Source organism: Phodopus roborovskii, unplaced genomic scaffold (assembly GCF_943737965.1).
Source record: "Phodopus roborovskii unplaced genomic scaffold, PHOROB, whole genome shotgun sequence".
NCBI classification, from domain to species: domain Eukaryota; kingdom Metazoa; phylum Chordata; class Mammalia; order Rodentia; family Cricetidae; genus Phodopus; species Phodopus roborovskii.
Window position 1 is genome coordinate 3,970,583 of NW_026126525.1, and position 25,859 is coordinate 3,996,441.

At 38.1% G+C, this 25,859-nt stretch overlaps 1 protein-coding gene across 4 annotated transcripts in view; it reads left to right on the plus strand.

The window, feature by feature from the left end:
• The window catches only part of Mapk10 (mitogen-activated protein kinase 10), a 258,111-nt gene that overhangs the window by 190,846 nt on the left and 41,406 nt on the right, over positions 1-25,859 (plus strand). For all 4 annotated transcript variants that reach the window (XM_051198162.1, XM_051198164.1, XM_051198161.1 and 1 more), the window contains 2 exons: positions 8,348-8,530; positions 12,896-13,020. In XM_051198162.1, coding sequence (XP_051054119.1) covers positions 8,348-8,530; positions 12,896-13,020 — 308 coding nt within the window. The remainder of the gene's footprint in view (positions 1-8,347; positions 8,531-12,895; positions 13,021-25,859) is intronic.

Here is a 25,859-nt window from a genome sequence, read left to right on the forward strand (position 1 = left end):
GGCATTACAGTTTTTATATCATAAGAAATACTCGTTTAGCAAGGAGAGCTAAAGTTCACCCGCAAGTGTGATTTGTTTAATTTAACACAGGTCCAGAGAACACGCCTACACATTTCACCTTCACCCTCATTAGCCTCTCTCTATACACTATCTATTCCTTTCATTTATAGCAACAGCAGTTTCTCCAAAGCTGCTCTTGTTTTCTCAAATTAGTAACTAGCAGTATTTAAAACCTCAACAATTAACTACAACTAGATAAAACATCTGGAGAAATCATTTAAAACACTTATAGTAGTAGAAGTGATCTCTCCATACTAGCAACTAATTAGTAGGAGTCCCAGGGAAGACATGTTTGCTGAGTAACACTAGAAACAGTCCATCCCCGTAGATAAGTGAAATACCCACTGGCTGTATTTGGTCACTTATAATAGTGTTCTGTCTTCATCATTCTAAGGGGAAAACTGAACTGTCCAAAAGCAGTTCTGAATCTCTAATTATGGGCCAAAGTCTAATTAGGTAAGTCTGATTGATAACATCATATGATTATTCACTGGCTTTAAGTTTTTAGCACCCTACCATTTCCATGGATAACATAAGTATGTGTGTGTGTGTGTGTTTTACAGTTACACATACATATGTATAGTGCAACATTATAACTTCATACATATTTTCCTCACATTTAAAAACAATCCAGAAATTCACAAAATGTTAGAGAGTGCTCAAGGAAAGACAGCAACACCTACTTTTAGCCCCTACACACATGTGCACACAGAAGCACCCATACATGCACACATGTGTACACATGCACACATATGCACACACACCTAGACTGCATACACAGCACACAAAACACCACAAATAAATAAAAAGATAGCTTTTCACTTCTAATTTTGCTAAAATTATTTTCTTTTGTCTTACAATATGATTTTAAAACTCTTTCTATGCTATGTTGTTTCCACTGATACATTTTATTAAACGGTCTCTATAAACTTACATATTAGTACTAATGTTAATTCTGTTTGGAAGAGATGTTCAGCTTGATCAAAATATTATTTCTAAAAAGAAACAAAAACTAGATTTTTTTTAATTCCCCACTAATCAACTACCTTTTTTTCTTAACATTTGGGAATAGATTTTAATTAGTCTGTATGCTCTTTGCTTCTTCAGAAACTCATTAGCATTGAATTAGTGCAGATTAAATGAATGTTTGCCACCTGAAGATTAGACTCACAGCTTTCATTGCCGATTGTAGCACATTGAAAGATTCCTCAGCTGAGTTACTGAACGAGCCCAGCATTAGTAAAAGCATTTCTTGAGAGAAGCTGTTTTGGCATCACTGTTTAATCTGATTGCCACCAAAACTCTTAGTGAACAATTTGTAAGGCCACTGTAATGTCACAAGGTCACACTATGCAAACCTTATGTGAGGCTTTGATACTGACTTTTTTCTTCTTGGTATCTCAGAGACAAATTCATAAATTTCTTGAGGAACCAATTAACTGTGGTTCATTAATGATTCCAAGCACTCTGGTTTATTTTAGGTTAGTCTTTTAAATGCTAATTGTAACCACTGACTATCATAGAGTTAGCCTTTAAAGTACAAGATGTATTACTTACCTTAATAAGTATTTGTTACCATAAGTAACTTATTTGAAGAGAAAAAAAATTATTGAAATCTGTTAGTTAAAGAGAGGCCTTAAAATAGACACAGAGATGATAAATCTGTAAAATTACAACCTCTCATATATATTGTGAAGGCATATTGTTTCAAAAATCAATAAACACATCTATTTGAACACATTCTCAAAATAAACCATTTCTGCCAGGTGGTGGTGGCACATGCCTTTAATTCCAGCACTTGGGAGGCAGAGGCAGGTGGATCTTAGTGAGTTTGAGGCCAGCCTGGTCTACAAAGTGAGTTCCAAGACAGCTAGGACTATTACACAGAGAAAACCTGTCTCAAAAAACAAAAAAACTCCAAACCCCCCAAAAACAAAACAAACAAACAAAAAAAAAAAAACACAAAAGACAAAATAATTTCTAAAGTCATTACATATCAGATGTGTACATCATTTGACTATAGTTAAATGGAAAACAGGATTTTAATAAAAACTTTCATATTCTTTATATGACAAAAAAATAGCACATGTTGTTTTTAGTGGGAAATTTAGAAACCAGATACCCAAATAGTTCTTAAAGTTGTAACAATTTCATGAGTAGAAGTTTAAAGGTATATGTTGAACGAATCTCATTCCATCATGATATTTTAACTCTGTACAGTTTAGCTTCAGGGGCTGGACAGATGGCTCAAAGGTTAAGAGCACTGGCTGCTCTAGCAGAGAGCCTTGGGTCCATTCCCAGCACCCACAGCCATCCATAACTCCTGTTCCGGGAAACCAGGAGCAAGTTTTATATTTTATTTTTTTTAGTATAGTTACTTCATTTTCCTTTTTCTTCCTTCAAACTCTCCCCTATGCTCCTCATTGTTCTTATTCAAATTCATGTCCATTTTTTCCTCATTGTTGTTACATATACATACTCACAAATAGACACCCACCCACCCCTAAATACTAACATACGACCTGCAGTTGCCTGTATCATGTTACTTGTATGTATGTTTTCAGATACTGATGTTTGCTATTTAGCTGATCAATTGATATGCCAGGCTGGAATTGAGAAGTTGTTTTCCTCAAAGTTAAAATAGAAAAGGCTTTGCCAACGCCTCACTTGGCATGTATTTTTCAACAGGGTTGCATGAAGCCCAGGATGGCCTTGAACTCACTGTCAGGCCCAAATCCATACGGACATCTGATCCTCCTGTTTCTACTTCCCAGGGGCTGAGATCACAGGTGTGCCCCACTCTGCCTGGTCTATACGGTGCTGGGGACTGACCTGAGAGCCTGTGTATGCTATGCTGGGGATTGACCCAGGACATGTGTATGCGAGGGAAGCTCTACCCTTGAGCAATGTCCCCAGCTCTGTTTTCTGGACCTCACAGAAATTTGATGGTCCCCTTTTAACAACCCAGTGTACACAATTACACCCAGAAATTAATGTGGCTCTCCAGAGATGTGTCCCAAGATGGAGCACAGTGTCCTGCGGCCCAAAGTGATTTGGAGCCTTCTCACCTCCAAATATAGATGTGAAATCTTTTTTCTTTTCTTTCCTTTTTTTTTTTTTTTTTTTAATGTTTTAGATGCAATCTTGTGCAAGTAAGACAGATACTTTTTGTGAAGCCAGAGGACTGTACCTGGAGGAGGGTGCCGTTTACATCAGAGAATGAGTGCTTCTGTGGGAAGTTAAGAACAGTCTCCTAGGGCTGGTGGGATAGATCAGCCCTTAAAGGCTGGGCTCACAACCATCAATAAAAGAACAGTCTCCTAAAGAGCCTACACAGATGAGGAGTCCAGGAGCTTAACCTTCAATAGCTTAAACAACGTTGTTCTTACAACATATATTACACATTAGAAAACATATGTCTTGCCTACTTTTGATTTGTAAAGCTATATTACAATAATAGATTTATAAGAAAAAACAATTATAGTGAAAACCACTTGCATCAAGTGTCCACTAGTAGGCCCTGGAGGTCCAAGACTGTGTGCTCTGGCTTATCATACTTCCTCCTGTGTTCACTCTGAGGGAACACACTGTTAGTGTGGGGATTTAGCATAGAGCCCTGCATAGACCATGCAAATAATTTACCCTGGAACTGCATCCTCAGCTTCAAACTAAAGTGTTATTAAAGAAATAAAACAACTCGAACTTAACAATGTAGAGCACCCTTTTTGAGTATGCACGTTTCTGCCCTGATCTTACAAATGTCCTCAAATGTAAAAGTGCTTTTAAGACCCAATTTTATTGTGGGGAGATAACCATTACTAAAACAACTGGGGTCACTATGTGGTGTGCTGGAGATGCCTTTGCTTGTCCTAAGCTGACCTCATGGACAATGCAGCCTCAGCTCTTTTTCTTCTACTGGGATCCAGTAGTCCTGACTGTCTTATCCCCATTTTCAAGACAGTGATGAGTGAAAGAGAGAAAGATTAGAGCTTTTTCTTTTCGACTTATTTCCTGAGAACTGGTCTGTTAAGTGAGCTATGGTGTGGAGTTGTCTTTTCAACATAAACACAGAAGCACAGCCCAGCCTTCTCACATCTGGCTTTAGTAACTCACTGTCGACTGTTGGTATAGTCTAGATTAGTATTTCTCTAAATGCAGTTATCACCAGTGTTTCTTCTGAGATAATCAACACAGATCTAAGTACTTGGAATCCTACAGTTAAGTGGTGGGTGTCTGGATTGCAGGGCATTTTTGTAAATTTTCTCCATTGTGAAGATCTAAGTTTGTGAACATGGTTTCATATCACCATATTGAAAGCACAGTGTATGTACTCTGTCCTCATTTCATTTCCCTTGGAGACCAATTTCTATTCTTTCCTACAGAGCTAAACTAAAGCCACACAGCATTACCCAGCACCATGCCTACATACTGGCTAGTTGGAAATAAAATGGCATCTTCTGGAACTATTCAGTATAGGTATTGCAGGTGGTGATGCCTTCTTTGGGGAGATGAGCAAAGAACTAGGAGAGACCGTTGATGGTCTTGAAGTTGCAAATGGAGTCTGCTGATATTTTCACACTGAAGATGGACCAGCAGGCTAAAATAGTGAACCATTAGTCATGTAAATATGAACTCTAGAAATACCATGCTTAAGGAGGAAAAAAAAGTGAAAGAGTAACTCAAACTGCATGGTAGGATGAAATCCCCAGAGAACTTTTTAAGAATCTTCTGAAGGTAGAGACTGCAGAGCATAAATTCCATCCATAATTGCAACCCAAAGACCCAGAAAGCAGGTGTTTTCCATCAATACGTCTATCAGGAATGTGTCTAGAGTTCTCCAATCAGCTACACTAAGTAGCCCTTAGAGTCTGAACTTTCAGCTTACCAGAAAAGCTTGCAGCTGGCAGCTTCATCAGCTCATCCATCCTCCCTTACATGTGCCCTGTTCCATTCTCCTGGGATGGTACCACTCACAGAAGTCGTTAGTAATGATCAATCTCCTGTGCAAAGTCTCTCATCTATTCCCAAGAGCAAAGGATTTGCAACACCACCTCTCTTTAATCTGCGGTGAGCTTAAAATTAAATGAGAAAATTTGCCATCATAATTTTTATTAAGTGTCATTTCCCCATTAATACTCAAGGCCTTAGATGATTTTCTCAGTGTGACATCTTCCAAAATCATAGATCTGAACGTGAAAGTACATATATTTATTACTCGTTTTATAACTGCAAGGACTTCCTTGTTCTGTACAGCATGGAAATGCTGTAATGTTGTGCCTTCATAAAGATAATATGAGCAATTAATTTCTAAAGGGTGCATCATATGGTGTCAGCATCTGATACCAGTAAACCCTTATATATTTAAAAGTACGAATACTGGTGGAAATCTGATCATTTTTTTTTAAAGTTTTACCTTACTTTTCATTCAAAATGTGCATGACAACAATTTTAAAAGTGTTGACACGAAAGACCAAGACAGCACATTGGGGATGCTCTCTGAGGGACATGCCCCTTCAAAATCGCATCATGAACATTAGACAAAGATGAGTCAACCTCATTAGCTCCAGACTGCCTGTTTCCTTCACGGACACTGACTTGAACCTGAGGAAAGCAAGTCTCCCTTATCGAGACCTCCAGACATTTGTAGGAGGAAAGGACTTGAGGGGAGTGTGTTAAAAGAAGGGCACCTGTCTTAAGAGGGTTGTACCTAGTGTTTGCTGGAAGACTACTTACCGACCTCACAGACATAATCTTAATTCTTCCATATCTCTAGGTCCCGAATGATGCTTCATTTAAAAGCACTCTCAGGTAGAAAATGTCACACAGTGCTGTTAGAGACCCAAATTATTCTTTGAATTCCTGGATATGTGGCCCTTCTTACATTTTTACCAAAAAATGCCAAAGCCTTAGGGCTGATTCTTGGGCAGATTTAGTTTATGAGCAGAGTGTGGCTGCCCAGTCTCAGAATCCCAGCACTTACCAGGAGGAGGTAAGGAGGTAGGAAGGAAGTCAAGGCTTGAGAGCCACACTACAAGTATGAAGCTGAACTGAGCTACAAATAAATAAATAAATAAATACTGCAAAAAATTAAAAACAAACACTTTCAAGACTCTAGTTGAATGAAATTAGAATAAAATAATGAGTTGACAATATTTTGCCATACTTCTTAAATGATTTGTTTGTAGAAAGTCAAGAAATTTTCTTTGCCTCTTTTAAACATGGTATTAGCCCTTACCCTCTACAGTTCAGAGTAAGTTTAATAATGGGCCAATGACAGCTTGGTGGGGCATGGTAACTCAACTGCATTATAGACAAGGCTTCTTTTTCATGTTTACAGTGACAACTATGCTTTAAGTACCATGAGCATTGTTCTAAGTATTGCGTACTATTTACTATCTGTCTCTCTGTCTGTCTGTCTGTCTGTCTGTCTGTCTGACTGTCTATCTATCTATCTATCTGTCTGTCTATCTATCTATATCATCTATTATCTATGTATCTATATCATGGACATTGTTGTAAGTACTGAGCACTATCTATTTATTATCTTCCTATCATCTATTATCTATGTATCTGTCTATGTATATATGTATCTATAATCTATCTGTCATCTACCTATATAATCTATCTACTTACATGTTATTGTAGTCATAGTCTTGCATAGTTTTGCATGAGAGTGACTAACCAATCTTATGTAGTGAATGTCTTTATTTCTAATAATCCTGATTCCCTTCTGTATTCTCAGCCTCGCGATGACATCAGTGAAGTTTCGCTGATGCTTGTTCTTGGTTTGATCTCTCTGTTGTCATGCTAGGGAATGGGTCCCCACTTTCGTCATCTGCATCTCATTTCCAGACGGTCCATGGCAATTTACATTTTTTTAGTATAATAACTAAATTTTATTCATCCAGGTTGTAAGGGAGGTAGAGATTTGCAATTAACTTGCTTTTATCTTTGTTTGATTGCCTTCCTACCATTTGCATTTTTATTTATGTCAAATATGGTTTCTTTTGTCTTTTCTCAGGACATTCAGCCCTTTGGGTTCAACTCTTGAATAGCTAAGAGGAAGGGCCTTATAAATCTTAATTAGTTAGCATTATGTGAAGGTTCTTTGAAGTGCCTGGTGTTACTTTAGGAGGAAGGAATTCAGTGAAGGATGGGGCTGTAGGAGAATAAAGTGGGCTGGAGTTGGAATGAATGCAAACCTTCAAGACTCAACCCTGTCTGAAATCAGCCACTTGTAGCTGATCCTTTGGGGTTGCATTGTTTATCATTCTCAAGGCTATGACACATCAAATATTAACAAAAAATGAAAAGGAACATCTGAATTAGTTACAGGAGGCTGGGAGGGGGTTAGGGTAGGGATGTGAAGCTGCTCACTCAGTGCTAAGTTACAGGTAATCAGAGTGACTGTGACAGACAGTGTAACGACTATGACAGAGTGTGACAGTGACTACAGTAGACAGAGAGGACAGAGTGACTGACAGTGACTGTGACAGGTAGAGTGAATACCGCAGAAAGAGTAACTATGGGTGACACAAAAGTCCTGCATGTTTCAAACAGCCTTTGAGAAAAACATATGTCACAAATGCATAATAAATTTTAAAAAGACAGAAACTTAAGCAGTTTACAAATGCATATATGTACTAAGATTTTGCAATGCATTCCACAAATAAGCACAGCCAAATAGAGTCAGTGTGATGACCCAAAGTGTGATGATTGCAAGTAGAAAACATTGTCAATGAAATTTCCCCATTTTTTTTTTGAAAAGGAACAAAATTCTTAAAGGCAATTTAGGGAAAATATAAATATTATTTAAAGTATTTATGTGCTTGCTATTCTAAAATTAAATATGATTGAGGTAACTAGGAAAAAAACCTAAGTGATGAAGTGAGATAAATTTTAATTCTAAATAACATGATTATTAAATTATTATTACATTAAGATCTTTCTAACATTATTTGAATCTTTTAATCCTTACAAACAAGAGAGAACGTCCTATGATTTGTCCTTGCATATATTACTCTAAATCACAAGATTATATATGTGTTACTATGCCTTTGAATCATGTTTTTATTTTTGTAAAGCAAAGGCCACTTTGGAACAAGAGTTCCAAACAATTGAATTATAATCCCAAGGGTGTGCGTGGACAGGCTGTCAACATGAATTTCACCATCTTGGCCTTTGCTGCTTAGTAAGATTGTAGCCATGCTGATGGGTCCCAGCCCCCAGTGACAGGAGAGAACCCAGGGTCTGCACTTCTTTTTTCCCTTAACCCTTTCCTCCCCAGATATTGACCAGTGGAACAAAGTCATCGAGCAGCTAGGAACTCCGTGTCCAGAATTCATGAAGAAATTGCAGCCTACAGTCAGAAACTACGTGGAGAATCGGCCCAAGTATGCAGGACTCACCTTCCCCAAGCTCTTTCCAGATTCCCTCTTCCCAGCCGACTCTGAGCACAATAAACTCAAAGGTGAGTGCCGGACACAGCAGATATATGCAAGAAGAGGTGTTTCTGGCAATAATCTTCTTTGGTAAACTGTTTATCAGAGTTATTTAGAGTCTTGAAACCATTGTTTGAAATGTGAGTTTAAAAAGTCAGTATACTCTACTTTGAAAAATGTCTTTAATCCTCTTTTAGTTCCTAGAAAATACTTTTCACATAGATTTTCATTTGTAAAGTCTTGTAGACTTAGGTGCTTTAGGTCCTTGTATTTTTCTGGCGTGTCTTAGCACCATTTCCAGTTACAGAGTAATAAATTAGATGTTACCTAATTTCTTTCTATTCAAATCTTGTCCCCTCTTCCTAAACTGGGACTCTGCCTCCCTGCTTTCATGTGCTACTGGACAACCAGCTAACTTTACCTAGTTTTTAAAAACTGATGGTAAAGAATTTGGGGGAAGTTTAATTTACTTAATATTTTGCTAAGAATTTTCAACAGCATCTGGAATAAAACATACTATTAAAATATTTACTTTATTATTAAAAAAAAAACCCAGCAAGGTTAGTTCAAGCTTGTGGGGGTGTGCCTCAAGTATGTAGAGCAGTCAATTACCTATCAGGCTTAATTTATAGGCTTAATTTAAATAAACAAGATAAACATCAATGTGACAAGGAAATTAAAATGATGTGTTTTGTTGTTTGAGATGTAGTCATCACCTCCAAATTTATTCATAAAGAATTTAAGATTTATATCATAGTGCTATATAGTCTCTGAGAGGCATTCCCATAGCTGTCAACACTTCCTGTACAAAGAGGGAAACATCTAAAGGATATCTTAGTATGATTATCAACATGATAATCATGATAGTAGGTATCTTAGTACTGTTCCATTGCTGTAAAGAGACACCATGACCAAAAATAAAAAAAATAAAAAAAAAATCATTTAATTGGGGCAGCCTAACAGTTTTAGAGTCAGTCCCTTGTCATCATGGCAGAAAGCGTGGTGGTATGCAGACAGACATGGTGCTGGAGGAGTAGGTGAGAGTTATACATTTTGATTCCCAGGCAGCAGGAAGAGAAACGTCCATGGTTCTGGCTTGATGTTTTGGAACAGTCAAAGCTCCACCGCCTACTTCCTCCAACAAAGCTACACCTTCTAATCCTTCTCAAGTAGAGCCACTCCCTGATGAGCATTCAAATATATGGGCCTATGGGAGACTTTCTTCATCAAACTACCACAGTAGACAAAATAATCCTGTGAAGACACTGATAGTATAACACTGTGGAGACAGCAAAACCCTCACTGAACTATTTAATAGAAGTGAAAATGCTTGCAGGCAAACTGCTGGAAGACATTGCTACCTGGAAGTGGTTGCAGTCTACCATAGCCTGGCAGCTTTCTTTACACTTGGCAATGTGGGAACTCCCACACTCTCCAGTGAGGCTTTCTGCTCGCTACCCAGCCTTGTATGGAGGATGTCTCTAGGCCTAGGATGACCGGACTTATCTCAAGGGCACAATTACCTGCAAATGCTCTTCCCCTGATGATCCACATGGTAATTAGGCAAGTGCTCTAGGACTTTGATAGGACTCTACTGCCACATACCAAGCCTTGTGATAGGAGAGCAACCTTTAATGCAAATAGAGTTTATTCCCAGGTTCCCCAGTCCTACATATTCCTTATACTCTGGAATGAAGTTGAGCTGATTCACTGAAGTCTATCTCCTGGAGGGCTGTCTTCATTCATGCTCATGGGCTGTGTGCAGAACCTTCTGTAGCCACTACTGCCTCTTGCCCTTTCGACCTGGTGGCCAAAAGGCTAGGAGGGAAAGAGAACACCCCCCCCACAACAAACTATTAACAATAACATGCTTTGTGATGTAAATCTAACTTTCTAGGGTTTAGTTATACTATTTTTTTTGTAAATTATTAGTTATTTAACATAGTTGTGATTCTAATAGAAGACCAGCAACACTAATGAATTGTCACAAAATGCAAACAATCAACAGAAAAGTTCGTTCTGAGTCTAGGAAAGCAGCATGTTTGGCTGAAAGTTGAAAGCCGTGGCACTAAAAATATTTCTCTCCTTGTTTGCTACATATGGTACCGACAGTGGCTCCTAGTAGATGATCTGGTGTTGGCAAAGGCCATTCCCTTTTCATCAAAGAGCCATTCTGTCCCATGCCCTCTCTAAGAACAGAAATACAGATGGTCTGTAGAGCAGACTATGGATGCAGGGTACATGAATCTGAGGATAAAATCAGCTACAGATCAAAAGAACCTTTTAACAAAAGAAATAAACAACCCTGTCAGGCTGCTAGAACACTGGTCATAAAATCATCTTAAATTTTGAGTTAGTGTGTACTTTGTTCATTTTGGGTATTCTTGTTTTATTTGAAACTTCAAAGTTTTATTTGAAAAGAATGCTAATCAATTAAGAAAATTGCATTTATTGGAAAAAATTACCATAGACATAAAATATCCTTTCATGAATAAACTTTCATAGTAATATAAAACATTATAAGCACAAGAAAAAAATCACAGATATAGTGAGAATAGTTTCCTAGATCTCAGCTGTTGTATTAGAAAAATTAAGTGAAAATGAATGTCAGACAGTTGAATCATATCCAAAAGTGGATGTGGGAAAAGAAAAGCCACCAATAATCAATCACAGTGACGGCCTGTGACAATAATTGATATTTCTCAACTTTTATTTAAGTTATTTATTTAATTATGTTATTGCTAAATTCTCAACAACTAACCCAGTTGCCTTAATCTGAACATTTAATAACAATTGATGCTTGTACATATTTTAAAAATTAATAAAAATGTCTTCTTGTAAACATGTTGCTGTCAACATTTTATTATACTACAAACGAACTCTTGAATCTGTAACAGAATGCATCTGCTGCCTTTAAAAGGGGAATAAAAACACTGAACTTCTAAGTTTGTGAATATACAAACAGGTCCCTAATTCTGACATTTTTCCTGTACATTAGCATATTTAGTTCTAATTTTTGATATTAGCTACTCTTAGGCACTCTCATTAATTAGAAATATTTCAAGTTGCAAAGCCAATCGAGGCTTTGCTATGTTCAATTGGAAATTTTAACAATATATTTGGAGCATACTGAGTAATTTTACTGTTAAAACTGTGAGACCATTTGAATAATAATAATAGTGGTTTAGGATATTATTAAGATAATTTTATCATACTGCTCATTCTTGTTAAGAAATGACTTTGTTTAACATTTCACATGCTTTAGAGACTAAAAATCAATGTGGCTTCGGGGCCAAATCTTCAGCTTCGGCGAGGAGGCAAGGAAGGGATTGTTTGCAAGTACATGGACTTGGGTTTGATTCCCAGGACCCATGTAATAAAAATGGAGGGCTGTGCACGTGCTTGTCATCCCAGTGTTGAGGAGGTGGAAGCAGCCAGTCCGATGGCCTAACTGATGAAGTTCCAGGCTTGTCTCAAAAGAAGAAACAAAAAATTCATGGTGTTTGAAGAGTGGTGCCCGAGGTTGTGCTCTGACTTTCGAAGACTGTACACACAGGGTCACCCAGAAACACAAAAATCCACATAGTGGATACATAGTGCTAGTGAACAAATATGCTAGCTGATTGTCTCGTGTGTGTCATCTGCTCCAACCAACAATTCGCCATGCCACCTTGTTCACGATATGGAGATTTTCATTACCATCAGCCATGGCCTGGGACTTCCTTTAGCCACTAGCCACCTGATTCCACCAAACCATGATTCCAGCCATTTAAATGGCTGATGAACATAGATAGAATGCTACCACAAAATTCAGCAGTTAAATGAGGTGTTTTTTTTTTTGTTGTTGTTGTTTTGTTTTTTTGTTTTTTTTTTTTTTTAAATCACAGTCACTCTCCAGATTGTTTTTAAGGAATCTAAGAAATCTGGACAACATTGGTTGGCAAGTCAGTGTGAATTCTACTAATTCTGCCGCTCCTACTTGGTGTATGAGAACGTGAAAGCACACAGATTGACCTCTTACAGCCACCCCTGTATCCAAATTGCGTGTTTCTGCAGAAGCATCATGCACTCTGCATTTCCCGGCCCCTTATCCCACCCCCTAGCGTCCTTACAGATTACCCACCAAAATTTCTTTATTTATTCAAACTTCATAGCTAATAAATTCTATTTATAATTCTGAGTGAATAACCATACTCAATATTCACAGCATATAACCCTCTAAGAGCTCTCAAAATGATCTTAGACTTTGAGATGAAACAAACAAACAAACAAACAGAAGCTGCATTTCTTTTATACCCACAAGGAATTTCCTGGTGACTAGAAGGAGGCTGCTTCCGTTTTTTAGTTTCCCAAATAGAAATCTTAGGAATCACTTTTCGCATTTGTCATTTCAGCCAGCCAAGCCAGGGACTTGTTGTCAAAGATGCTAGTGATCGACCCGGCTAAGAGGATATCGGTGGATGACGCTTTGCAGCATCCGTACATCAACGTTTGGTACGACCCAGCTGAAGTGGAGGCGGTAAGACACCATCATAAATCACCCACAGCGAGCAGTGAAAACAGTACAACTCACCCCAAATGAGCCCACACAGGCCTTTTATAATGTCCACGGTGAAGACCATTACCTGATCCCCTGCCGCTTGTTTTCTCCAATTTTAAGTTTACTCCTTCCCAAGACTTCCTGTGAACGGGGATGGTTTAACCGCCAGGCTCTGTGGCGGCTGCAAAGGGGAAGAATGCACAGTGATGGGGATGCTACCTTGCCTCTGTTTCCTTTACCGTGCATCCACATTGGGGTCATGTGGTGCTGAAGGTCCTTTCTGTTAGGAAGCTTTTCCTAGGACACTAGTGACTTTGCAACCACACGAACAAGATGTAAAATAGACATTTCAAACAGGTCCTTATTTTTTTATGTTGATTATAAATAACACTGTGCTACGCTTCTGGTCTTAGACCTACATGAGATTTATAAATCTTAGAAACTTAACTATTTTAAAAATCTTTTCAACCACCTCCTAACTTCTTTGTGAGCTCATTTATATTTTACCTCTGTTTCTCTATCAGCAACATTGGCATTTCCTGAAAATGATAACACATCCTTAAAGTATTTGAACACTGATGCTAAGTTACATCACCAGTGTAATACCTTTGTAGTTGAATTTTCTCAGAGTCATCTAACCTTCACTGTGACCTATCCAATTCATTTAACTGTCTCTGTATCCTAATGCATTCTTACTTAAAGACAGGCTGGCTTTTGTTTGCTGGAGCCACTGGTGCTCAATTTAACTCTACTCACACCTTATTTCTTCCTTTACGTGAGAAGCAACTGTTTAGCGTTCACAAGTTTCCAGGAAACTCAAGCCCTGTCTCCCCCAACAACAAAAAGGGGGCTTCATCATCTTGTGTGATGTTTTCCTAAATTTTGTTTATGTGAGCATTTTTACCATGATATTGGTGTCTCAATTTGTTTCAGATTTATTTTAGTAACTTGGCTTGATTCTTACAAAGTACAATCCTTCTAATGAACTACATTTGAGTCCCTAATATTCTTAAGACTCAAATATAGAAGTCTTTCATATTTCATAAAAATCTTTATAGATATTCGCAGTGTGGAATGAAGTAAGAAAGAAGAGAGATGAGCACATGATTACTTATACTTAAAATTAGGTAGTATGAATTTTTTCTGATGAAATTTAAGAAACTGTTTCAGGTAGCTTTGTAAAAATGTTAGCTAAACATAAATTATTTGACATGGCTAATCACTTATTGTGAAAGTTCTAAACACATGGCATGTTTATTTTTCCTTACAACTGATTTCATGTGCTTAATCTGTTTTTAATGGAACATGGCCTCTAGTTTAATTGGAGTCATAAAGTCTGCATTTGTAAATCGCTTGCAATTATGGTGTCCATAAAAGAAAGTTACTTAGAATCTATAACAGAACATTAAAATAATACCAATGAATTTTTAAGTCTATTCCAACATTTCATCCTTTGTAGGATGAAAAAAATATACCTAGACTTTTTCTCAATATAGTCATCACAGGACTTAGATAGTAACAAGATAAGACAGACAAATTTTAAGGATCCAGTATAGCCTGAGGATTTAGTAGAGGAACCAGCTAAGACAGAGAAGAACAAGCAAGTGTTTGACATCAAAACTGAGGTTCCTAGCTGCATAACTATAAAACTGTCTTCCATCTACAAATGTTTCAGTGAATCCTGACCCAAGGGTGAGAGTAGTTTATTACTCTCTGAAGTGTATTGTACAGGTCACAACTAGCAAGAAACAAATCCTAAGAGTGCTAGAAGAACAGTTAGCCATGCTTTCACACATAAGAATAACATCATTCTAGTAAGATGAGACCATGCATTTAAAATAAAGTGGCAATTCTTTACAGATGTGTATCAACAAAATGATGTCTTATGCTAGGGCTGGAAGGCTGCAAGAGAAACTTAGATGTGTCTTGATAATCCAGATAAATGGAGTATCAAATATAATTTCAATTGATAGGAATTGTGAAGGAGTGCCAAGCTCAAATAGCTTCCAAGCAGCACACATGGCATTAGGGAAAGAAAGACATTTAAAGATGAACAGAAAGAAAACCATGATTCACTGTGCAGACAAGTAGGCAAGGTACACTGGACACAAGATGAAAGGCAATGAGAAGACATTGTTACTGGGGAGTAGAGGAAAGGAGTCAGCAAAACCTGTATGTAAGGAGTAAGGTTTTTCCCCATGCCGATCTGGACCCACCGCAGCACCAGCCCCAAATAACACACACAGACTCTGTATTAGATATAATTCTGTTGGCCAGTTACTTGTTTCTTATCTGCTAGCTCTGTCTTAATTATTAACCCATTTCTATTAATCTAAGTATTTCCATGTGGTCTCATCTTAACCAGAGAGTAGGGCTGGCGTTCACTCTCTCCCATCACCACATGCTGACCACTTCACTACTTCCTCTTTCCTCCTAGTCTCCTAGTCCCGCCTCCCTTGCTTTCCTATTGGCCAACAGTGCTTTATTCATTAACCAGTATGAGAAAAAATATTTACAGAATAACATCTACCATCACCTGTATGAAAGGAAAGAGGAATCAAAGACACAGTGGTTCTGGAAAAACAAAGAAATAAAGCATTAAGTGCACCAGCCCATTGGTCAGGATATAAGATACCCCACATTTCCAATAACTGCCCAAATGCAAAAATCAAAAAGGAAAACAATAGAAATATTTTGCCACTCTCTGAGTAAACATTAAACATCTTCATATGAGGTTGTCAGTTGTAAATTTTGCAAGTCAATAGCACACCTGTCTAGTGTAGCAGTATAGTTGGAAGTGCCCATTGTGGGGATTATTATTTCTCGAATAGCAACTGACAAAAGCTCATAGACAACAAAGAGCTAAAAGATCGTACTTACGTTAATGTATGTTTGGTATTTGGTGTTTCTAAAAGATTTATCTATTTTTATATTATGTCTATGAACATTAATTCTGCCTACATGTTTGCCTGTGGACCATGTGCATGCAGTGCCCATGGCAGCCAGAAGAGGGCAGTGGGACATCTGGAACTGGAGATGGGTTTGAGCCATCCTGTGGGTGCTAGCTATTGAACCCCAGGACTCTGCATGAATAACAAGTACTGCTATCCTCTGAACCATCTTTCTAGACCCATTTTTGAAAGCTGTTCTAAATCTCTCCTGACACATTAAGAGACAGACACATAAATTACACATTGATGCACAAAGTGCATGTTTTTCCATTGCCCTTGTGATCTGGGAAATGCTTCCTGTTGAAATTCCTACATTGTTCTTTGCTATTGGCATCAGTCTTCATTTGCTCTTAGCACAGTCTTCTTCATTAGTGAAGTTTTCTGCTGTGTCTACCTCTGTCAGAGGGCTCTGAGAGTTGTAAAGTGTTCTGGTTGCCATCGCTATTTCTATGATAATGCTTATATTCAATGCTTTGCCATCTTTTGGTACTAAACAAAATAAAAGGCGCAAAAGAACAAAACAACTTCCCTACCATCACTGTTCTGGGTAGGTTTCTGCTCAGTCAACTAATAGAAATTTTTATTGAATTGAAATATTCAATAACTATTATCTGCTGAAGACAGCATTACAAACGTGGGTTATCTATCTTACTTGCTTACTACTTGTTTAGTGTGTGACTCCCAAGTGAGAGCAGGACCTGTAGCCACTGCCCCTCATAAATGTCAGTCTTCTAACCCTCAACCAGACATGTCCCAGTCACTGCATTGTGACAATCCCGCTGTACGCACCACTCTCCAGCTGTGACTCATAAACAGACATTTGACTCTGGGTACAAAGCAGCAACCAGACCAGATGTTAGAAGCTGAAATGTATGTAAGTAGTTCAGCAATCCTAAAGCTGTGCTGCCAAGGACTAGAAGTGTAACTTTAAGACTCACCTGTAATTACACTGACTATGTCCGTCCTTCAAAGTTCACGTAGTTGAGGATGGTGGTAGGAAATTATTCTCATTCATCATCATTGCTTACTTTTAATTCCTTGGATATACTTCAGAGTAAATGCTAACATGATTTTATTATGAACAACATTTTTATTTTTGCAGTATTAACACTACTTGGTGAATGATTTATGTATGATTTCTACATTTACTTGCTATGATTTACTTACTATAACATTGTAAACAAAAGTCTTTAAAATATATACAGTAATAAAGATTTTTTTGCTCTATCCTGCTCAGCTCAATGTGCATAATCTTGGGACTGGCGAGGAAAATCTGAGCCACAAGATGAAGGAGTCAACATCTTTAATATTCAGACAACTCATCAGAAGTTGTTCACTTCTTGGAGTTCTTGGAGATACACCACTGAATGAAATATATATATATATATATATATATATATATATATATATATATATATATATGCTTTCATCAAGTATTTTATGATCTTTGCATTAAACTAGCGAGTCTGAGTTTAGCACAGAGTGTTAAACATTAAATATCTGGAAGGAGAGGATTTAAACAAGTTATAAAAAATGTAAACATCTCCCTGTACAGAAAGACTCTCCCTCTGGGAGGAAGGGATTGATGTCTGTGTAGCTGGCATTTCCACTGGTGAGCAACATCAGAAAGTCAAAGCATATCTTTAAGATGGTTTCTGAATGATTAATCTAACTAAATTCAGAAGCTACCATTCCCTTTTAACGATTTCTGCCTCAGAATGCAGGCATGCACTTAAAATAGTGATAAATATCATTTGTATTTTCTATCTGTGTGCCTGGGAGGAAAGCAATTGCATCTGAAGTTTATAACACACAGTTTACTCGCAACTCCCTAACACCAATCAATATTCAGTGAGCATAAACCACAGGGCTTCAGCTCTTTAAGGAATGTATGGATACTTTTCACAATTTTCATTAAAGAAAAAAAGTCCCCATTTTATCAAAATAAAAAAGAGAATTAGTTTCTATTTATGTTGGTATAAAAATGCCTTTGCTATTTCACTAGAAGACTGCCCAGTGTCTCTCCCTGAGTATGAGTTTACATCTTATTAGGGTTTCTATTATTGCAATAGAACACCATGACCAAAAAGCAAGTTGGGAAGGAAAGGGTTTATCAGCTTACAATTCCACAGTAATGTTCATCACTGAAGGAAGTTAGGGCAGGAAATCAAGCAGGACAGGAACCTGGAGGCAGGAGCTGATGCAGAGGCTGTGGAGGGTGTTGCTTACTAGCTTGCTCCACCTGCTTTCTTATAGAACCCAGAGCCACAAGCCCATGGATGGAACCAACTACAATGGGCTGGGCCCTCTCCCATTAATCACTAAGAAAATGGAGGCATTTTTTTTTTCAGTTAAACTTCCCTCCTTTCAGATAACTCTGGTTTGTGTGTCAAGTTGGCATAAGCCTAGCCAACACAGGTAATTATTTCTTAAAGCTTTGTATGTGTGCAAACTCTTATAAAGTCCAAAAACATTCCTTGTTTTTCTTTAGTTCCTTTGAGTCATATTTATTACTTGAATCTAAGTTTGGAAAATTGACAATGAATATATATGGAAGTAGACACATCAGTAGATATAGAGAGGCCTATCAGTGGCCTCTCTATTTAAAGAGTAAGGTCCTACTTGCAGCTTTCATGAAGAGAATTAGTTTCAGAAGGATTTCTCAGATTGGTTTTGAAATTTTTATGAAAATTAGATTAAAATAGTCTCCCATGTATTCAAAACTAGACTTAAAAAACCAATTTAGACTGAGAGAAAGAATAACTTCCTGAAGTAGTCAACTGCTCGGTGTTTGGTTCCATAGTTCATTATCATAATCATTATCAATAAGTTTGAAGATTGGTCTATTTCCCAAGTGCTTATTGCAGTTTGCATGCTGGTCATGGGTGGCCTCTTCTTTTACAGGATAAACAAAGGCATTGCAAAGGGGCCAGGGGAGGCAAAACAGCTTTATTTTCTTGTCTCTACTTTGCTTCACTTAAATTCTGGTTTTCAGACTAAATGTTCCCAAGAATTCTTTTAAGTCTGATTTGTCCTATTCTCATGGAGCTTGTGAACTAGCTGCATCTAGCTCAGCTGTTCCCTCCATCTGTCCCAACACAAGGCCTATCTCATATGATTTCTTATTACAGAGTACGTGCTGTGAAAAACCTAGAGCAACAACATGGCAAGCTTACATTGATAGCTAGTTCAGTGCCATCTATCTGTCATGGAAGACCTGTCTAGTGTGAGCTGAACCCTAAGTAGTTAGAATGTATACACATTTAGAATTAAGTGGGAAGAAACATAAGCACAAGGAATGTGAATTTAATGACGTGTTTAATTATAGAAAGAGCACTTCATAGTTTGTAGCTCTCCTTTACTTGGTAGAAGTTAAATCAATGTCTGTGATTCCTAATGTTTGCCATTTGTGGATTAAAAAAAAATTCACTTCCATCTGCTCATGCCAATGTATTCTTTTAGCAGCAGAATCTGGGCAATTTACTAATTGCCTTTGAGAGAAAATAGACCCTCAATACATGCTGTATTCCCAGAATCTGGCTGTTCAAGAGAAAATGGCTTCGAGTCACATTCAGGTCATTTTGGTACCATGCATGATGGTGCTGGGGGCTTGTTACAATGTTTGTTGTAGGATTTAGCCACCTGTGTTTAGGGGCTCCTTTATCTCCATGGTTTTTAGGGGCTTCTGTTTCTCCAGGGCTTTTGGGGGCTCCTTTCCCTCCATGGCTTGTGAAAAGAATGTGCTCTTCACTCTTTGAGTTATCTCTAATTTTAGACAATGCTCCTACTAAAAAGAAAGATTAATCCCAATTTGTTTTATTGGCATACATAGAATCTATAGAATAGGTCAAAAATTGACATGCTTGAGTGGTTCAATTCTCAAAGACACACCTGCTCTGCATACAAAGACACACATGCTCCTGGAAAGAGCCCGTGCTGGGATTTTCCACAAGCCCCACATAGTAAGCACTATTTGTAAGTTCTGGATGAAAGGGCCACATCAGTGCTCTCCCAAGGCAAAGGTCCATCTGTAGAAGTCCTAATTAGGTTTGCTATTTGAGGCATTTTCTTTGGCTCTTTGCTCTCAGATTCAAGGCAGTTTTGCTGAATTATGAAACTTTACCCAAGCGCTCACCTTCATATTTGTGGTATTTCCCAGTACTCACTGTCTCCCATGCTCATCCCATGCTCACAAACAGCACCAGGCCCAACTCATACAAATAAGGGAGACAGCCGGGCATGGTGGCACATACCTGTAGTCTCAGCTACTTGGGAGGCTGAGACAGGAGGATCGCTTAAGGCTAGGAGTGCTGGGCTGTAGTGCACAATGCTGATTGGGTGCCCGTACTAAGTTCAGCATTAATATGGTGACCTCCCTGGAGCGGGAGACCATCAGGTTGTCTAAGGAGGGGTGAACCGGCCCAGGCCAGAAAGCAAACAAACAAACAAACAAACAGAAGAGACAGCTCCCTGCTTTTAGGAGTAACCAGTCCAGCGCTGAGCATTCTCACTGTGCAATGGTTCCTTGGATGAAGTGAGGGCTTTTGGAAATCATTCTGAGGTCATATGGATGTAACATGTACCTGTAACTTTCTAGGCTTATAGTTCATAGTTTTGGAATGCCTTTACTCCAAATCTAATTATTTATTATTTAGTTGGCTTTATTTTTGATGTGCTGGGGGTGAAACCCAGGGCCCGTTCTGTGCTGGGTGGGCACTCTACCCCTGGATGCATCCTTATCCTCCAAATTTAGTTCTGAAAAACATCAACGTACTCCTGCAGTAGAGAAAGCTTATATTCAGGGGCTTTAAAAATGGTGACAATATACTGCTAGAGTAAAAACTCTCAGTCTAGCCATAACCAAGATAGTTGCTTGCTTTTGCAAGACTAGTTTATTCCCCTGATAAAAATACCTGTTTGTATGAAAAGCTGCTCTGATTTGTAAAGGTCTCACTGTTTTAAAGAGTGGGAGGAACTAACAGCTATGTATATGACATTATGTTTTCAGCTTTTGGTACTGGGACTCCTTAAACACTGGCCTGATAAGCTCTTTCTCTCTCTCTCTCTCTCTCTCTCTCTCTCTCTCTCTCTCTCTCTCTCTCTCTCTCCCTCTCTCCCAACCACTCTATTTCTGTATGTAGGTATGCATATGGTTTTAGGTAATTTTAAACAGTCTTTTTCATATATATATATATATATATATATATATATGTATACATATATACATACATACATACATACATATATATATATATATATATATATATATATATATATGAGAAACAATCTTACTTTATGTCCTTTGAAGGGTCCATCTTTCCTTGCCAGTTTTGTCCCCAACTATTTCTGTTTGTTTTAGTTTTCTAAGGTATTGACTACACTCAGTGTTGCAGCAGAAGGACGAAATAAACAAATGCATGGCAAAACACCCTCAAGGCTGTTTGTTTTGCCAGACAGTAGACATCCCAGTTTAATCCACCAACCTGGCTATATTAAGGTTAAAAGAGAAAATGAAACATAATATTCTAGGAGGGATGGGAAAGTAGAAACTAATGATGCTGGGAACCAATATATGTGATCACATGGAAACAATTGGTAGTAAACACTAGAGAATATTGATGTCGACCTTTTTTAGCATCAAATGAAGACTGCAGTGATAAAGTCCAGAATGCCCTCAGAACTTCAGAAGTCTATAGGCTTGAGGTGTGAGGCTGAGAGAAGGCTCAGAACCAAGGGAGGCAGGGGAGGGGGCTGTTAAGTCCCCACAACCTTCAGAGTCAGGGAAAAGACTGAATTTAAATGTCCTTCCCACAGGTAGAACCATAGCTTAGGTCCTGGGGCAGCTGATAGAATTGAGAAGGCAGAATGGATTCATCCAGAGATGAGACAGAATAGTGAAAAGGTTATACTTCCTTTTTACAAGTCTATTAAAAGCTGATGGTCTTTCCCAGAGTGTGTACCATAATAAAATTATTATGCCCCCTTTTTAATGGCAAGCGAGTCATATGACTGATACAAATATCTTCCATAATTTGTTTCACGTTTAATATGAAACTCCCAGTGTCCTTTATGGCTCACAATGTCTTAGGGAAAAGGTATGGAACTTGTTTACAAAAAGTACCTTTATCCCCAAAGACTTCCCCAATTACTCCCTTGTGCATCATTCCAGGAAAGTGTGGTTTCTGTCTTCATGTACATCGTGAAAACTGAGCTCTTCCATGTCCTTCTTTTAAGAAGGGAGGGACACAATGGCTGTGTGTAAGGAGTAAGGTTTTTCTGCCCACCCCCAGTCTTGTCCCGCCGCCGCGCCTGCCCCAATTAATGCACAGAGACTCTGTATTTGATATAATGCTGTTGGCCAGGTACTAGTTTCTTATCTGCTAGCTCTGTCTTACTGTTAATTTATGTATTTCCACATGCTTTCATCTTACTGAGGAGTGAGGCCTGCATCTGGTCTCCCCAGCCATTCCATGTTGACTCCTCCTTCCTACTTCCTCTTTCCTCCTTGTCTCCTAGTCCCTCCTTTCTTCCTTTCCTATTGGCCAACAGTGCTTTATTCATTAACCAGTATGAGAAACATATATACAGACTGACATCTCCCATCATCTCCTCTTTTCTGTCTAAATAAAAAGGGTTTTAACCTTAACATAGCAAAATATATAACACAACAGTTATCAAGTAAGAATCACAGTTAACACTATTTAGTCCATTAACATTTAGCAAGATTTGAAGAAAATATTTCATCATCTATTTTATCTTGTGAGTCTAAAGTCCTATATGTAACTTATCTTTAAGCTTAACTAAGGAAAACTATAACCATAACTATCTGTCTTCAACTCCTTCAAAGGCCACAGAAGGATAGTATATAAACTCTAGAAATGTCAGAGATAACTCACTGCCTGGTCACCCGAAGTTCTTTTGTAATCTTTCATCTTCAGCCCATAGACCATAGTGTATCTGGCAGATTCTTCAGCAAAGCAGGAAACTTTAAACTGTCTTCTTGTATTGGCAGTTTGTCAGTCACTTTTCTCTGTGTCCTGCAGACTGACTGGCAGACTCTTCCATGAAGCAGAAATTCTGTAGCAATGCCCATTTTGAATCAGCAGTCACTTTTCTGTGGGTCCTGCATGTCCAGTTTATACATCACAAAGTCAAACAGTCCAGACAAGAGCAGTATCTTGCCCAAATGGCTAGTCATACCATATTGGAAGTAAACTCCATAACGAGTTTCTTCAATGTTCATCTTCCTTTCTGATACAGGTGGTGTTGCCAGGAGCAATTATGCCTCATAGTCAACAAAAACCCCAAACTATTTTAAATGCTATATTCTGTAAGTCTTTGAAAGGTTTGAAGAATGCCTATTTCTTTCAAATACATGTCTGTATATCTAGAAATCTTAACTAACTTAACTATAAGATCTGACTATCATAGGTACTATCTATAATCTGTATTGAATTATACATTACATTTCTACACAATACCTAAACAAGAGGAGAAATATACATATCACAAAATTGACCTTAAATTTGTATCAATAAATGAAAATCCATTCCAACACAAAGTATTCATATCTATACCATAATTCCCTTTTTACCTTTAAAAAGAATTGGCTGTGATCACTAACCATTTATAACCAAGTCCATTTAAATGAAAACAAACATAAACAATATTTGGGAACTCGGGCGTCGTTCTTTCCAAACTACTTCCTGCTGGTAAGGGGCGCTGTCTTGGGGTTTCTAAGAAGATGCAGAAATCCTGGCTGTAGTCTGCAATACTGCCTTGTCCAAGCTGTTTTTAATGTTGGATCACCAGGAACTCTGTTTCAGGGGTCTGGCTTGATCAAACCACATTAGTCTGGAAGGAATCCACAGCTTTTCATTTTCTGTGGAAACAAAAATAGCAATCCTTTTCCCCAGTAACTTGTCCTTAGACTTAAATTTTGAAGTCAAAGTATTTTTAAAATATATAAATTGGATTGGTCCAGCAGCACTTGTTTTAACAGTTGTTGTTATTTCCTCAGCAGTCAAACAATTTAAATACATCAGATTAGTATATATAGCATCCATAATTTTTCTGTGCTTTTCATCTTTACCTGGCTTTTTTTATTACTCTGTTTCTTTTACTTCTGTTTTTTCATTTTTTGAGATAGGGATCCTCTGTGTAACTTTTATCTGTCCTGGAATTCACTCTGCATACCAGGTTTACTTGGAAATCACAGAGATCTGCTTGCCTCTGTCCCCTGAGTGCTGGGATTAAAGGCGTGTGCCACCACACCCAGCTGTTCTCTGTCTTTCTATTATTTTTTAAATCATTTTATCTTTTTCTTTTTCTCTCCCAAGCCTACCTATATTTTAGAACACACAGTAAACCTTTAGAAGTTTTCTTAATGCGAATCTGTCTTTACTGTAAATCTTTATCTTTTTGTAGCCACAAGTCTTTTATCTGGTAAACAACAACATTGCTAAAATGAAAGTCATAGTTGTTTCTGCTGCGGTTTATCAAAGGTGGTGGCAGGTTCCTTTACCACCAAGAGTGAGAGGTGTGCTCACTGCCTTGGTTTTCACTGCCATTCAGCAGCATGCTGCCGGCTTGGAGATGTGGTCATTGCCATTGCCAGCTCTCATAAACACCAATAAATTGTTAGCAGTGCTTCTTAAAAGCCGTGCGATTTTTTGCCGCTTATGCTTAGTCAGGAACCTTCCCTGAAAGGAGCCATGGAAATATCTGCTTGCCTATCGCAAATCAGAGTCCAACCGAGAAAAATGCTGTTACTAGGAAACCTTGCTTGTCTCTGTTCTTTTGTTTCTAAAACCCTTTTTTAATCTTTTGTTAAATTTTAAGTGGAGGTTCTTATTAGCCACGTGGGCGCCATATGTAAGGAGTAAGGTTTTTCTGCCCGCCCCCGGTCTTGTCCCGCCGCCGCGCCTGCCCCAATTAATGCACAGAGACTCTGTATTTGATATAATGCTGTTGGCCAGGTACTAGTTTCTTATCTGCTAGCTCTGTCTTACTGTTAATTTATGTATTTCCACATGCTTTCATCTTACTGAGGAGTGAGGCCTGCATCTGGTCTCCCCAGCCATTCCATGTTGACTCCTCCTTCCTACTTCCTCTTTCCTCCTTGTCTCCTAGTCCCTCCTTTCTTCCTTTCCTATTGGCCAACAGTGCTTTATTCATTAACCAGTATGAGAAACATATATACAGACTGACATCTCCCATCATCTCCTCTTTTCTGTCTAAATAAAAAGGGTTTTAACCTTAACATAGCAAAATATATAACACAACAGTTATCAAGTAAGAATCACAGTTAACACTATTTAGTCCATTAACATTTAGCAAGATTTGAAGAAAATATTTCATCATCTATTTTATCTTGTGAGTCTAAAGTCCTATATGTAACTTATCTTTAAGCTTAACTAAGGAAAACTATAACCATAACTATCTGTCTTCAACTCCTTCAAAGGCCACAGAAGGATAGTATATAAACTCTAGAAATGTCAGAGATAACTCACTGCCTGGTCACCCGAAGTTCTTTTGTAATCTTTCATCTTCAGCCCATAGACCATAGTGTGTCTGGCAGATTCTTCAGCAAAGCAGGAAACTTTAAACTGTCTTCTTGTATTGGCAGTTTGTCAGTCACTTTTCTCTGTGTCCTGCAGACTGACTGGCAGACTCTTCCATGAAGCAGAAATTCTGTAGCAATGCCCATTTTGAATCAGCAGTCACTTTTCTGTGGGTCCTGCATGTCCAGTTTATACATCACAAAGTCAAACAGTCCAGACAAGAGCAGTATCTTGCCCAAATGGCTAGTCATACCATATTGGAAGTAAACTCCATAACGAGTTTCTTCAATGTTCATCTTCCTTT